Source organism: Aethalodelphis obliquidens, unplaced genomic scaffold, assembly GCF_003676395.1.
Source record: "Aethalodelphis obliquidens isolate GAN/ISIS:26980383/991018 unplaced genomic scaffold, ASM367639v1 scaffold8, whole genome shotgun sequence".
NCBI lineage: Eukaryota > Metazoa > Chordata > Mammalia > Artiodactyla > Delphinidae > Aethalodelphis > Aethalodelphis obliquidens.
This window is the reverse complement of record NW_020837952.1, coordinates 52,947,329-52,961,385: the sequence shown is the minus strand read 5'-3', so window position 1 is coordinate 52,961,385 and position 14,057 is coordinate 52,947,329. Positions and strand designations below refer to the sequence as shown.

Sequence of the window (14,057 nt, the reverse complement as noted above, 5' to 3'; positions counted from 1 at the left end):
GGCTCAGTAGTTGCAGCGTGTAGGCTTAGTTGCCCCATGGCATGTGGGATCTTAGTTCCCTGACCAGGGATCAAACCTGCGTCCCCTGCGTTGGAAGGCAGATTCTTAACCACTGGACCACCAGGGAAGTCCCTGTGCAGGTATTATTACTGACAATGTTTATTCGGAACTTTAAGGATGCTCACGCACACTAAAAGAACAACATTAAATGGGGCGAAAGCTGTTTACTTACTGTTATGCTCGTGAAAATATTATAACAGCAACAGAAGCGGGAACCACACGGCCTGGGGTGACTACTTAAAACCCCTAGATCATAAGAGAGTTCCCATAGCCCATCCTAGAAACCAGCACCAGCAAGGGCACATGACCCAGTCCTGACCAGTCAGAGTGGGTCCCTGGACTTTTGCCCCGCCCCTTTCCATGTGGGAGTCCCCCAGCTGGCAGCAGGCACACCTGGAGGTGCTGAGGCCACGGTGCCTGAATGTGGCGGAAGTCTGTCTGAGAAATGGAAAGACAGATGCTTGATGACATCATTTTTAGCCTCTGGATCCACACGCACCTGAAGCCCACTGTTCCCCTAAGCTTTTTAAGTACATGAGCCAATAAATTCCTCTCTTTTTCATAGGCCAGTTTGAATTGGTTTTGGCCACTTAACAAAATGATGACTAATGTATGTCTAATTAAAGCGTTGTAGGTACAGTCAAGAGAATATTTTGCAACATGGAAAAGTAATGTCTATAAAAACTCTGTGAAACATGGAAGGGTAGAAAACATTGCTAAGTGAAAACAACAAAATGGAAAGTTATAGATCTGTAGGCAAATGAGGGAGTTGAGAATGCAAGAGAAAGAAAACTCAGTGAGTTACAGAAAAAAAATCTACTCTACAATGTAGCCTTGAGAGAGGGTCCCCAGCAGGCAGTACTGTCCAAAGCAAGAAAAACACAGAAAGAAAATTCTCCACCAAAATACCAGCACCCTCTCACTGTTGTGGCCTCTCCCGTTGCGGAGCACAGGCTCCGGACGCGCAGGCTCAGCGGCCATGGCTCACGGGCCCAGCCGCTCCGCAGCATATGGGATCCTCCCGGACCGGGGCACGAACTCGTGTCCCCTGCATCGGCAGGCGAACTCTCAACCACTGCGCCACCAGGGAAGCCCCTTTCCCCCTATTCTTTAGTTTCCTGTATTTTAAAAAGTTGTACTGAATGTCCATACACTACTTTTAAAATAGCAGCTGAAACATAGAAAAGAAAAAAATAGGTGTAAGATGGGTGAACGGGGAAGCCAGGAGAGTTCCTACAGGTTCCTGTGTCTTGAGGAGCCCAAGAACTTCTGTTGTGGGGAGGATGGAGGGGCTCCTTCCTGATGGGAATCAGGCCGAGCAGGTTGCGGTGACATCCTTTTATGTGCAAACCCAGGATCTTCTCCAGCGATTACTGCCCAGGTCGGGGAGGGGGAGGACAGAGGGCCAACACAAGCTGAGTTGATACAAAAGAGAGAACCCAGCATACCCTTCATTCCCAGAGCCCTTCCATCTGGTGTCAGCACTTAATACAGGGCCTGGGGTCAAATAATACACGTTTCACATGGGCTGACTCTGCATGCGAGGGAGGGAGCAGGGGCGGTGAAGGGGTCCAGGAAATGAGTTACACACATGAAGGAGGGAGGGATGGGACAGGCTGACCTCCCTTAACTTACAGTGTGACACTCACCACTGACAGTGCCCTCAACACCCTTGTAGACCTGTCAGCTGCTGAGTCTCCAGGCATTGCCTCTGCCAACCTTGCCCCACCACCGCCGTGGTCCCCTTTTCTTCCACTCAGAGACCCCTGGGCTCAATTGTCTTCATCCTCTCCTGTCCCCTGGGATCCTGCTTTCCCTGGTGGCAGAGGTACAGTCCCCATGGTTCCTTCCGAAGATGAGCTCACAGGCTTTTTTTCTTGGGAGAGTTTCTGGAAAACACACACACACACACACCAATCAAAGGAAAGCTACAGAAGGCTCCCAGGCAGCATGGTGTGGAGATCCATGCCCGGGCGCAGAGGTCAGGCTCCCGGGCTGTCATCCTGACTCTCCCTCCACATAGTTGCAAGCATTTGGCAAGTTGCATAAGCTCGCTGACGAACACCACAGTCTGGGGGATGAAACAGCAAAAATGTATTTTCTCATAGTTCTGGAGGCTGCGAGCCTCAGATCCGGGTGCTGGCCGATCGAGCTCCCGGTGAGGACTCTCCCTGGCTTGCAGACCACTGCCTTCTCGCTTCATCCTCACAGGGCCTTTCCTCTGTGCCAGTGCAGCAGAGAAAGAGAGAGCCCTCTGTATTTCCTCCTCCTCTTACAAGGACACCAGTCCCCTAGGATTATGGCCCCACCCCTACAAACTCATTCAATCCAAATCACCTCCCCAAACCCCCATCTCCAAAAAGTCACCTTGGGGCTTAGGGCTTCTACATATAAATGTTAGGGGGACACGTTTCAGTCCATAACACTCCCTGTGGCTCAGTGTCCTGTTCTGTACAACTGGGAAGACCCTCTGCCCAGCACATGGACCTCAAGGAGCACCGAGGGAGAGACAGAAGGCATGACCAGGTCTCTCCAGGACTGATGCCACTATCTCCAAGATGAACATGATACCGTTTGGACCTTCAGGGCCACCAGACACCCCATGTCCTTGGGAACATCCATGCAAACTCCACACACACACACTGGCTTCCTCATCACCCTTCCCATAAACCCTGGTGCCCATAAGCGCCAGTTAAAGCTTCCCCCTCCTCCAGCCCCACCCACAAGGGAAACCACAGCCTCACCTTCTGCTGCAGGCTCTCATAGCACTGGGTGAATTCTGTCAGCTTCCTTTCCAGCTCCCAAGCCTGCGCCCTTAGCTCTTCCGCAAGCTCTGATTTTGTTCCCTCCTTCAGCTGTTTCCAGTCCTTCAGGAGGGAGGCCAAGACCACGCTCAGGGAGAAGCCAGCCATTGCAGTACCCAGCAAGCGAGCCTTTGTTTTCATCACCAGCGTGGTACCTTCAAAAGACCTTTGCACCTGCCTGCTCTTCCGGGCTGAGACTTGGCCAGTGGTCAGGAGATTCTTGGCGGCAGCGGCCAGGCGCGGGTTGGCCCTGGCTATCTGAAAGGCACGGATGCTCTTCCGGATATCCTTGACGGTGCTTTCACAATCCTGGACCACCTTTCCGGCAGCCAAGACATAGGCTGCCCCAGCTCCCCTGACCTCTTGGGCACGGGTGGGCACTAGGCTACCGACATAAGCTTGGGCTTCTTGACTGTGAAAGCGTTCCAGAACGTTGGTCAAGATGCTGGTGACCTCCCCTGCTTTCCCCAAAACTCTACCAGCAGCGGAGAGTACCAGGCTTCCTCCTGCTACTGCCGGAGCGAGGACCAAGCCCAGGATGCTCATGACTTCTGAGACCACAGCGATGGAATTGGCTACTATGCTGGTCTTGGTGAGTGTTCTGTGGGTTGTGTCGACCTGGTCTGCAAGGGTATGAAGCTTTCTGATGCGCACTTCCAGCTCCCCTTTCAAGATGGGAAACTCTTCCAAAAATATTCTTTCTTCAGCTGACAGGTCACCATCTTGCCACTCCACATCTTCATATGGAAGAATGTCATCTTCGTCCCTGTGGATGAGTGAAATAAAGATGTTCAGTCTCCCGGATGGGAAAGCCAAATTCATAGTCAAGCCCACGTGGTTTCTGGATGTTCTTGCCCCTCCAGACTTTCAATCCTCCCTGCATCTTCCTAGCATCTCTGTTCCCTCTAACTCAACTGTGAAAAGTCCCAGAGCATTGCTGGGAGCTGCTGGTTCCCTGAAGAGAGCACATAAGAGGGGGATCTGGAGGGAAATGGGAGAAACGTAGCCCTGGCCAAGAGATGGAAGAGGTGGATTAGTGCTGAGGGACTTTTTCAACCTTGTTCAAAGAGGCTATGGGAACTGTCACGAGGAGGAGCAGTGGGAAATGCAAGGATCCAAGTCAAGATAAGGAACCTGGGACGAATTGCCGGGAGGGAGAGGGCTGGGAAAAACAGGAGGAAGCAGAGTCCAGCTGTTGGGCCGGAGGTTGGGAGTCCTGTACGCGTAGAGGTGAGTGAGGGGGAAGAGGCACCATATTGTATAATGCATCCCCCACTTTGATGACCTTGGTTTTTTTTCAGCTTGTGGGATCTTAGTTCCCCGGACCAGGGATCCAACCCTTGCCCCCTGCAGGGGAAGCGCAGAGTCTTAACCATTGGAGCGCCGGGGAAGTCTCCACTTTGATGAACTTGAATTCAGTGCTCTGCTGTGCCTCCGGAGTTGCACACTGAGAGGGCTGAGAGAAATGACTGCTAAAGCTCTGAATGTTCTCCTTGGCACCTGGCCAGCTCTCCTTGCTCTCTCGAGCAGAACTGGTTCTTCACGGGAGAAATCAGGAACAAAAGGACCCAGCCCCTTCCCCCGTCTTCTCACAGTAGGCAGTCCTGAGGGATTTTTGCCAGCCCAGCTGAGTGTGGCTTTCACGGGACAGCAGTCTCGGGGGAGAACAAAGCCCTCTCCTTCAGGAACTTTCCTGGTGCCCAGGGCCCCGGGTGCATTGCCTTCAGGGCGAGCTGAGGAGGCCTGGTGATAACACAGATTCCCTGCGCACAGGAGGGTGTCAGAGCTGGAAGGAGCCCTAGGGAAGATCTAAGCTTCCTATTTTACTTTTCTGTGGAGGGAACAGAAGCCCAGAGCGGGGCAGGGCTCTCACCCAAAAGAAGGTGTGAGGTTGACCTGCAGCTTTGAATGGGGACTCAGAGCTCCCTGTCCTCTCATCGGGACAGTTGATGTGAGGAATTCCTCACTGAGGTATATATACACATGCCTTTTAATCTCTCTTCACACACACACACACACACACACACACACACACAGTTCCTCAATGGAAAAGGTTAGAAACCAAATATACTACCAAGGAAGCCTTTAGTGTTAATGAAGTAATTAATTTAGGCCCAGTTGTCAGTTAACCAGTAGCCATAAATCAGTTGACAGAGGAAAAAGTACCCCGGGACTTGCAGTGGGGATGGGGCGGATGGCAGCAGGGAGGGTAACCCTGCTGAGAGACCCCCAGCTTCACAGACGCCACCATGCAGCCCACCCTGATCTCTCTGCTTCCTCAGGTTTGCAGGGACGAAGAGAAACAACAGAGAGATTTGTACCTGCAAAGATCGACAGCGCGGGGGGGAAAGCGGGGTGGTGGTGGTGGGATGAACTGGGAGATTGGGATTGACATATATACACTACTATGTATAAAAGAGATAACTAATAAGAACCTGCTGTAAAAAAAATAAATAAAATAAAATTCCAAAGGAAAAAAAAAAGATCAATAACGCCACTTTGCATTCACTGTGAAGTTTTGTCTTTCACGTGGTTGGTAGCTAACAGGAGCTTGGCTTCGTGTGTGTGTGTGTGTGTGTGTGTGTGTGTGTGTGTGTGTGTGTTTTGTGGGATCTTTGTTCCCCGACCAGGGATCAAACTCAGGGCCCCAGCAGTGAGAGCACCGAGTCCTAACCACTGGATCGCCAGGGAATTCCCTTCTTGTGTTTTTAAATTAAACTAAATGCATCCCGCATTAGGTAATGATGCCTCCTGACACAGTGAAAATTGCAATCGAGTTCTGTGACACCTAATTCCCTCAGCAGACATTTGTTGATTGTCCATATTGGGCTGGTGATGCTATATCTGCTGATGAATGGACACTTGGGCTTAAATTCATGAATGCAGTAACACTAAAGGGTCTTTTTGGTGATACATGAACCTCAGAGAGGTGAGGCCCGAAAGGGCAGTTTCTGGCCTCAGAGTCCTATTACCCAATGTCATGTACCCGACAAGAACTTGACTCGTGCTCCAAAATATTTAATGTAGCCAGTGGAATATTTTTTCCCCTGGGAGACATATATACGTAATGGAGACCAGTTGGAGGGCAGGGCATACTTTATGGCTGATGCCCTTGGAACACGTCTGTCGCGTGTCATGAGGCTGCCTAAACATTTCTGCAGAAGTAGCCCTTTCCCCAAGGAAAAAGCGCTCTGGGTTTTACCTTTGCAGACTGACACCAGCCTTGCGTAATGCTTTCCCTGCCTGGGTGTCCAGCAGATTCTGCGGCATCAAATCCGTGTTCATTTTGCCTGTGGGAGAATGAGAGCTGTCGTCACACGTCAAAGGATTTTCTGGTTGGAAACAGAAACCAAGTTTACTGCAGGGGCCATGAAACCATATGAAATTCAAGGATGGAGGGATTTTAGACGGTGCGGAATCAAGATGATAATAAACACACAATGTACAAAATATTTGCAAACTGCAGTTTTTACATTTTATGTTGAGGTGGAGCTTATATAGGATAAATACTCAAAAGGAAGTCGTCAACTCAATACATTCTGACATTACACACCTGAGTCATCACCTCCCAGACCAAGATAGAGAACAGAAGATTCCCTTAACCCCCTGGTGGTCAATGTGCACCCGGCCCGGGGCGGGGGGGAGGTAACCACTATCCTGATTTCCATAACCATTGATTAGTTTGCCTGGTCTTGAACTTCATGTCAATTGAGTCATTTGTTCGGTTTCTTTCGCTCCACACAACGTCTGTGAAATTCTTTCATGTTGTCGTGGTTTTAAAAACGTTCAGTAGCTTTAAAAATGTTTACCATGGGCTTCTCTGGTGGCGCAGTGGTTAAGAATCTGCCTGCCAATGCAAGGGACACGGGTTCGAGCCCTGGTCCCGGAAGATCCCACGTGCCGCAGAGCAACTAAGCCCTTGCGCCGCAACTACTGAGCCTGCGCTCTAGAGCCTGCGAGCCACAACTACTGAGCCCATGTGCCAAAATTAGTGAAGCCCATGTGCCTAGAGCCCGTGCTCCACAACAAGAGAGGCCACCACAATGAGAAGCCCGTGCACCTCAACGAAGAGTTGCCCCCGCTCACCGCAACTAGAGGAAGCCCGCGTGCAGCAACGAAGACCCAACGCAGCCAAAAATAAATTAAAAAAAAAAAAAGATTGCTATGTAGTATTTCATTATAGGAATACACTACAAAACATGCACTTGGTAAGTGGGGGAGCCCAGCCAGGTCTAGAATGGTAGATCTCAATCAGGGGCGTGTTTCCTCCCCAGGGGATATTGGTAATGCCTGTAGACGTTCAGGTGGAGGCACTGCTACTGGCATCTAGTGGGTAGAGGCCAGCGATGCTTGACACCCTACAATGCACAGGACGGCCCCCACAGCAAAGAATGGTCCAGCCCAAAATGTCAGTGGTACTGAGGCTGAGAAACCCTGGGGGAGCCCCATTCTTTACCAGCACCCCCTAAAACTTCCCCCATATTTCATATTAGTCTTATCAGATGAAGGGCTATAGTGACAGTGGGGAACCCTTTGGTCCCATCAGGTTCCATCCCCTCGCTACTGACCTTCTCTCAGTGGATGTCAGAGGATGTTATGTTGGGAGAGGGTTGGAAATGATGGGAGAGGATTAGAGATGTTATTCTCATATGAGAGCTTTTTTTTATGAGTTTCTCTTTGCAGTTTTGGGAGACTTCAGCTCCACTGTATTCTGCCCCTTTGCCTGCAAACCAGGTCCCTCATGCACCCCATCAGCGTCAGAAAAGTCGGTTACTCTGAAACACAGCTTTAGATAATCCTCTTAATCTTCATCACCAACACCCCCTACTCCCAAACTACACTAAAAAAACCTACAACCCAAGAAACACTGCAGGTTGCAATTTTGAGACAACTCATTCAGCATTTTTCCTACAAAGATGACAGCCCTAAACCAGTCCTGCCGAGAACGTCTAGGGAAATGCCTTGGCCCATGCCGTCTCCTCCTTTCTGGGGTCCAGGCTCTCTCTCTCTCTGTCTAGGATCCTGGGGTCCCCAGCCAATGGAGCGGAAGACACAACTTGGTTGGTCTAATCATATGCTTAATCATGCTTTTATTTAAACTTCAAATACTCCTGAAGGAGAGATTTCTATCCTGATTTATCAAGTAACGAAGCTGAACTTCAGACCCAGTCTCACATTAGGAACTGGCTGGATGGGGATGTGAACCCCTGGGGGGTTCCTGACAACAGCTCTTTTTCCCAAACCAAGTGTAGGTGGCCAACCCCTTGGGCACATTGTCCTCTAGAGGCCCCAAATCAGCCTTCCTCCTGGGTGTGCTGTCCCACCTGTTCTCAGTGAAGCTCTCACTGTGGCCTCAGGTTCCGAGGGCCTTCTGCTCTCTCCTCTCCGGAGGCCTCTGGTCCAGCAGGGGGCTGTGAGCGTCTGGGCTGCAGGAAGACAAAGACGAAGTGCAGAGCCTCTAGCTGGTTCTTCTCACTAGGGGAAAGGCCCGAGGCTCTGATTGCAAAACTGGGTCCAAGTTCAGTGAGTCAGGCACAGAAATGCCAATGCCCAAGGCAGCTCTTTCGGGAAGACCCTGGCGCTTATTGCGAAATGGCTTGAACTTCTACATTCCTTTCTGCTTCTTTCTCTAATAGACGTGCAACTAAGTGGACAGCTGAATCCAAGTCAGGCCTGAGTCTCTCCACTCCTGGTCCTAGCTGTGCCAAGGGCAGAACAAGGGTGGTTACGTCCTGCAAGGACTCAAGTCGAGCAGACCACCTGGAGTGCTGTCACTGTGGGCCAGTGCCTCAACTGCCCTTGGCCTCAATTCCCCATCTGTTAAATGGGTATTTATTAAACTAGCCCTTGTGAGGGAGAGCTATGTTGAGGAGCCCCGGAGCAAGCAAGGGAACGTCCTGCGAGGAAGCAATGCCCAACAAAGGCATCAACGCCCCTGCTGATGCCGAAAACTCAGCCTCTGGGCACCGGTGCTGAATCAAACCTCAGAGACAGAGTTTTGGGTGAAGTAGAAAAGAATAACTTTATTGTTTTGCCAGGCAAAGGGGGACACTTATGCCCCTCAAAACTGTGTGTCCCGTGGCTTCCCTGGTGGCGTAGTGGTTGAGAGTCCGCCTGCTAATGCAGGGGACGCGGGTTCGTGCCCCGGTCCGGGAAGATCCCACATGCCGCGGAGCGGCTGGGCTCGCGAGCCATGGCCGCTGAGCCTGCGCGTCCGGAGCCTGTGGTCCACAACAGGAGAGGCCACAACAGTGAGAGGCCCGCGTACCGCAAAAAACCAAAAAAATACAAAAAAAGACAGCTGTGTGTCCCAACCGGGGAGGATCTGGTGAGGAGTTTTATAGCAGTGGTTCAAGGGCAGGGCTGCAGATAAGGATCCGGGTGTGCGCATGCGCAGGGCCTTCACTCCTTTAATCTGGCCTCAGGTGGTCTGCTGATGAGTTTCCAGGTTATCAAACTGTGATCTTCTCTGGAATGAAGAGAACTTCTTCTATTTGTTGGGGGTTTTAGTTCTATAGAAGAGCTCAAAGGTATTGTTATAGGTATCCCTTGAGGACCCTGCCCCGAGGCTGCACTATTGTTTCTTAGCTGCCCCTTCCTTGTCTCTGCATCCCCTCCCTTCCCTGATTAGCGGCTGTTTGAATCTGCCCTTTGGGACTCAGGGAAGGTCACTGGAGGCTGGGGTCTATTCCCTACAAACAAGAAACAAAAAAGGCTTCCGTGCCCGGGAGCCCCCCAGGGCCCTGCTCAGCTTCACTGCCACGAGTGCTGTCATCCGCCTTCCGAGTGCTGTCATCCGCCCTCCGAGGTGGGTGACCTTAAAGCCTAAGACCTCTTTTCTGTAACTGTGAATGAAATTCATAAAGGCTCTGAAAATGGAAACATTTTTTCATAATTCATTTGGTGGTAGAACCTGACCTGCACTGGTGCAAGTGTCTAGTTTTGATGCCTCCCCCTTCATTTGAATATTCAAGTTTCCCTGAAGAAATATGCCTAGTGTTTGACCAAGGAGGGTGTTCGGGGCTGCTCTCAGTTTCTAATAACCAATATTGTGGTTGGACTGGCCCCCAACATTCTCATGATTGCAAGACACCCTTCAGCAATAATCATCAGAAAACTTAAAAGTAAATAAGGGTTTATGACTTATAGAACCTGGAAATTACATAAAAGAAAATTTTTTAATAAATTAATTAATTAAATAAAAGGTTATTACTTACAGGACCTGGAAATGATATGACACATCTGGGCCACATGGGGGGTAGGGGAGGGGGTCAAGGTGGGGAAGGGAGGAAAGAGAGAGAGAGGGAGAGAGAGTAGCAGGGCCTGGGGTTCTGCTTATCCTGGGGTGGAGAGTGGGGACCCTAAGTGTTCCAGGGTTCACTTTTATCGGTGAATTTAAAACATACGAGGGGAAATTTAAAGCTTGAGAACAAGTGTCCCAAATCATCAGTGATTAAAATCAACCAAGATCTCTAAAACCGAGGAGCCTCAGCAGGGGAGGTGGCTGGCTTTTTATTTAACCCTGGGGCTGGCAATGTGTTTATTCAAGATCACCATCTTGGTCGAGGATGCCTCAGCAATCAAAGCTTAAGTCAGGGGCTTCCCTGGTGGCGCAGTGGCTGGGGGTCCGCCTGCCGATGCAGGGGACGCGGGTTCGTGCCCCGGTCCAGGAGGATCCCGCGTGCCGCGGAGCGGCTGGGCCCGTGAGCCATGGGCGCTGGGCCTGCGCGTCCGGAGCCTGTGCTCCGCGACGGGAGAGGCCACGGCAGTGAGAGGACCGCGTACCGCAAAAAAAAAAAAAGCTTAAGTCAGGCATTTGCGTTACCAACAAGAACAACAAAAGCCCAGCTTTACGGTTTACACTACAAGAGGGCTTCTGGGGACGTTACATAATATATAATATCTGGACCTTTCCTAAAATCCCCCAGATTGGAAACTCTGAAACACAGCTGGCCCCATTGATTTGAGACACAGGACTGTGGTCCTGACTCTCCCATTTTTCAGATGAGGAAACTGAGACCTCAAGAGAGTGGGTTTCCCCATGGTCACACAACTAAGAAATGGCAACCCCAGTTCTACATCTTGTGTCTGGGGGAATAGCCTCTCATGCAGTCATGGGCTGAGATTTGAGCGTGTGTGTGTGTGTGTGTGTGTGCGCGTGCGTGCGCGCAAGCTGGAACCAGGGGCCGCGTGGTTTGTTCACGTTTATATGAACAGAGGTGCTAGGCCCTCTCCCCAGCCCCCCTGAGGCCACACTTGGGGCTTTGCTTTACAGGAGGAGTACCCACCCAGCCAGGCTTGGTCTTTGGGGTCGGGGCTGACTGCCTTCCCTGGCCCTGTGAGCAGGAGTGAGAGGCTGGAGGGCCCTGAGGTGGGACCCGTAGGGGCCTTTGCAGCCCTGGCACCCTGGCCTCCTATACCTGGGGACACTCTGACCAGAAAATGTCCTGGAGGTGGGGTTGGCGAACCCCAGGCCGCCTGGCCATCTGGGCCTCCATGCTGTTTTCCCAGGCAACACATCAGATATCGTGGCCTCTCCTCAGAGAGGAGGGGTATTGGCCTGAGGGGTATTTACTATAGAGACTCTTATGAAACCATCGCCCCAAGAGATGCTGGGTGAGCGAGTCATCTGTCACCTGCAGGAGACCTGCTTCTGCGGTGAGACAAAAAGTGCGCCCTGTAGCCCAGATGACCACGAAGTGGAGTTGCTTCATTTCCGAAACTCACCTAACCTTCCTCAAGGGTCCCCAACCTGCTGAGAAGAAACAAACTGGCCTCAGGGAAACTCCGTCTCTTGCATGTAAAACACGCTCTTTTGGGTAAAGTTGTTACCAAGCCAGGTTCGTTTGCCTGACTATGGCGAGGTTTGCAACAGAGAAAAAGAGTTTATTCACCAGGCAGCCAACCGAGGAGACAGAGCAAATCTCAGCTCTGCCTCCCTGAATGCGAGGGTCTCGAGATATTTATGGGATAAAGAAGCAGGATGCTCCTAGGCATGGGGCAGGCTGATTGGAGGTGGGGAGAAGTGGAGGTGACTGGGGTTCTGTGCACGTGTGTCTGAGTCACATGCTTCTTCATGGGATGCATGTTCGAACATGGGGGCCCTTAGCATCGTCTGAGGGTGCAGTTTTCGGCCCTCTGATGCCAGAATGTTGTTCCTTGCACACCTGCACAGGTCCAGTTTTAGGGTCGGTGGTCCCAACCATTCTTAGCTGGCTTGAACCGGACAGGGGTCGATCGAATTCAAGTTCCTGGAAAACAACTTAAGCCCATCGCCCTGTTACTATAGTGACCCACAGCACACGGCAGAGTTATCTATCTAAAGTGGGGGTTACGGAGTCAAGAAATAATTACAGCCAGCCTGCTCCGTGCAGGCAGGTTACAAGTGGAGGAGTTTTTAACAAGCTGTTCTTACCTGCTGTTCTTTATAACAAGGTCAAGAATTTCTGTTAGTCACCAGTTTCTTTTAACCCTGAGGGGCACAATTTCAGGATGTTTTTTTTAACCCTATGGGAAATGGTTTCAAAGTCAGGCATTTGGGGGTGAGTGTTTAGGCAAATTCAGGCCCCAATTTCTTATCAGGGTGTTAAAAAACAAAAATCCAGGGCTTCCATGGTGGCGCGGTGGTTGGGAGTATGCGTGCCGATGCAGGGGACACGGGTTCGTGCCCAGGTCCGGGAGGATCCCACATGCCGCGGAGCAGCTGGGCCCGTGAGCCGTGGCCGCTGAACCTGCGCGTCCAGAGCCTGTGCTCCGCAACGGGAGAGGCCACGGCGGTGAGAGGCCCACATACCACAAAAAAAAAAAAAAGAAAGAAAGAAATCCAACTGCGTAAATTTCAGGATCAAATTGTCTTTATTCATTGATTCGTGAACTGGGCGGAGCTCTGCCGAGCCGTAGAAAAGGAAAGGTTTTTAAAGGCAGAACAGGGTAGAAAAAGGAACTTATTACCAAAAATGCGTTGTTTCAGGCAAGGCGACCTCCTCAGGGGAATGGAATCCCCCCACCGGGCTGACCACTAGGCTGACTGACTACAGGTTCCGTTCCTGGGAGGGTTGAAGCTGCATTTGGAGTAGGTACTGAGTCTTGCTTTGCTATTGTGGGTTTAGCATAATGGACTCCATTTTGGGGCTGCTGTTTCCTTTTAACCAGGGTTTTTTCTTTCTCCTCCATAAAAGTTTGCCGTGCCCCAAGGTGACATCTGCCTGGGGAGGCCTGTGTTGCCCCTCTGGGGTCTGGCTGGCCTGCGCAGAGGCTTCCTTTGCCTCACCCTCCCGCTGGACCCTCACTGCCTCCTGCTGGTGAAAGGTCCCCTGGCGTCTCTCTGCGGGCTCCGTGATGCCAGCCCGGCTCTGAGGGACTGCAGGGGTCCCCCTCTCCGCCACCGGCATCCAGCCCGCCCTCGCCCTCAGCCCTCAGTCCATCTGCCAGGCCTCGCTCAGGCCCTGGGCGCTGCGGTGGGCTGGCAGGGGAGGGAAGAGGTGATTCAGTCTCTCTCTCCACCTAAGCAACCTGTCAGCAGTTCTCTCCTCCTCCTTGCTGCTCTCAGCTGCCTGCTGCGCCCGCTGGAAGGTTTTACACCCCTCGGCCACAGACTTTGATCATAATGGAGAGAAGCTGCAGGTGACGTCTTGCTCTGCCTGTTTCCCTCCCAATCCTGGAAAGCTACTCCCTAAACCATGTCCACCCCTTCCAAGTCCTCCCTGAGGACTTGTCCTCTGTTCTTATTCCTAAGCGCCTGGACTTAGCCACTGGTGAACAGGGTCGGTACTGGGGGAGGGGGGATAATTTACAAATAAAGGGCTATTTGAGGGGTATTTCAAAAATATCGTAGTTAACACTTGCCAAAGTCTTAGAGAATTTCTCTAAGCAAGCTAGCAAATACACAGCATTTTCCCTCTCGTGACCTAAATGAGAATGATAGGATTAAACCAACCTGTTTAATCAGCCTGATTGCAGGAAGTCAGAACCTCCTTGTCACCTTCCCCTGGCCCAGGGCCTGGCCCCTAACATTTTTGCTGAAGAATTATAGCTGATTATCAGACACCTACCTGGAGGTGTGATTTCATCAAGTCCTTTGAACTGCAAGCAATAGAGGTTGATTCTCGGCCTTGCTTATTTATTTACTTATTTTAATGCTTGACTCGTTCCCTTTATTTACTAACTCTTAAGGGGACACTGGGAATAATTGCT

At 51.2% G+C, this 14,057-nt stretch overlaps 1 protein-coding gene across 1 annotated transcript; it reads right to left on the bottom strand.

Annotated features, from left to right (window-relative positions):
* Nucleotides 1-1,097: 1,097 nt before the first annotated feature.
* Nucleotides 1,098-8,333, bottom strand: LOC113620974 (apolipoprotein L6-like). The gene is made up of 4 exons (XM_027107495.1): nucleotides 8,189-8,333; nucleotides 6,067-6,196; nucleotides 2,805-3,630; nucleotides 1,098-1,949 (listed from the first exon to the last, which is right to left on the bottom strand). The coding sequence occupies exons 2-4, from the start codon at nucleotides 6,147-6,149 to the stop codon at nucleotides 1,833-1,835; spliced, it is 1,026 nt and encodes a 341-aa protein (XP_026963296.1). The 5' UTR covers nucleotides 6,150-6,196; nucleotides 8,189-8,333; the 3' UTR covers nucleotides 1,098-1,832.
* Nucleotides 8,334-14,057: the final 5,724 nt, after the last annotated feature.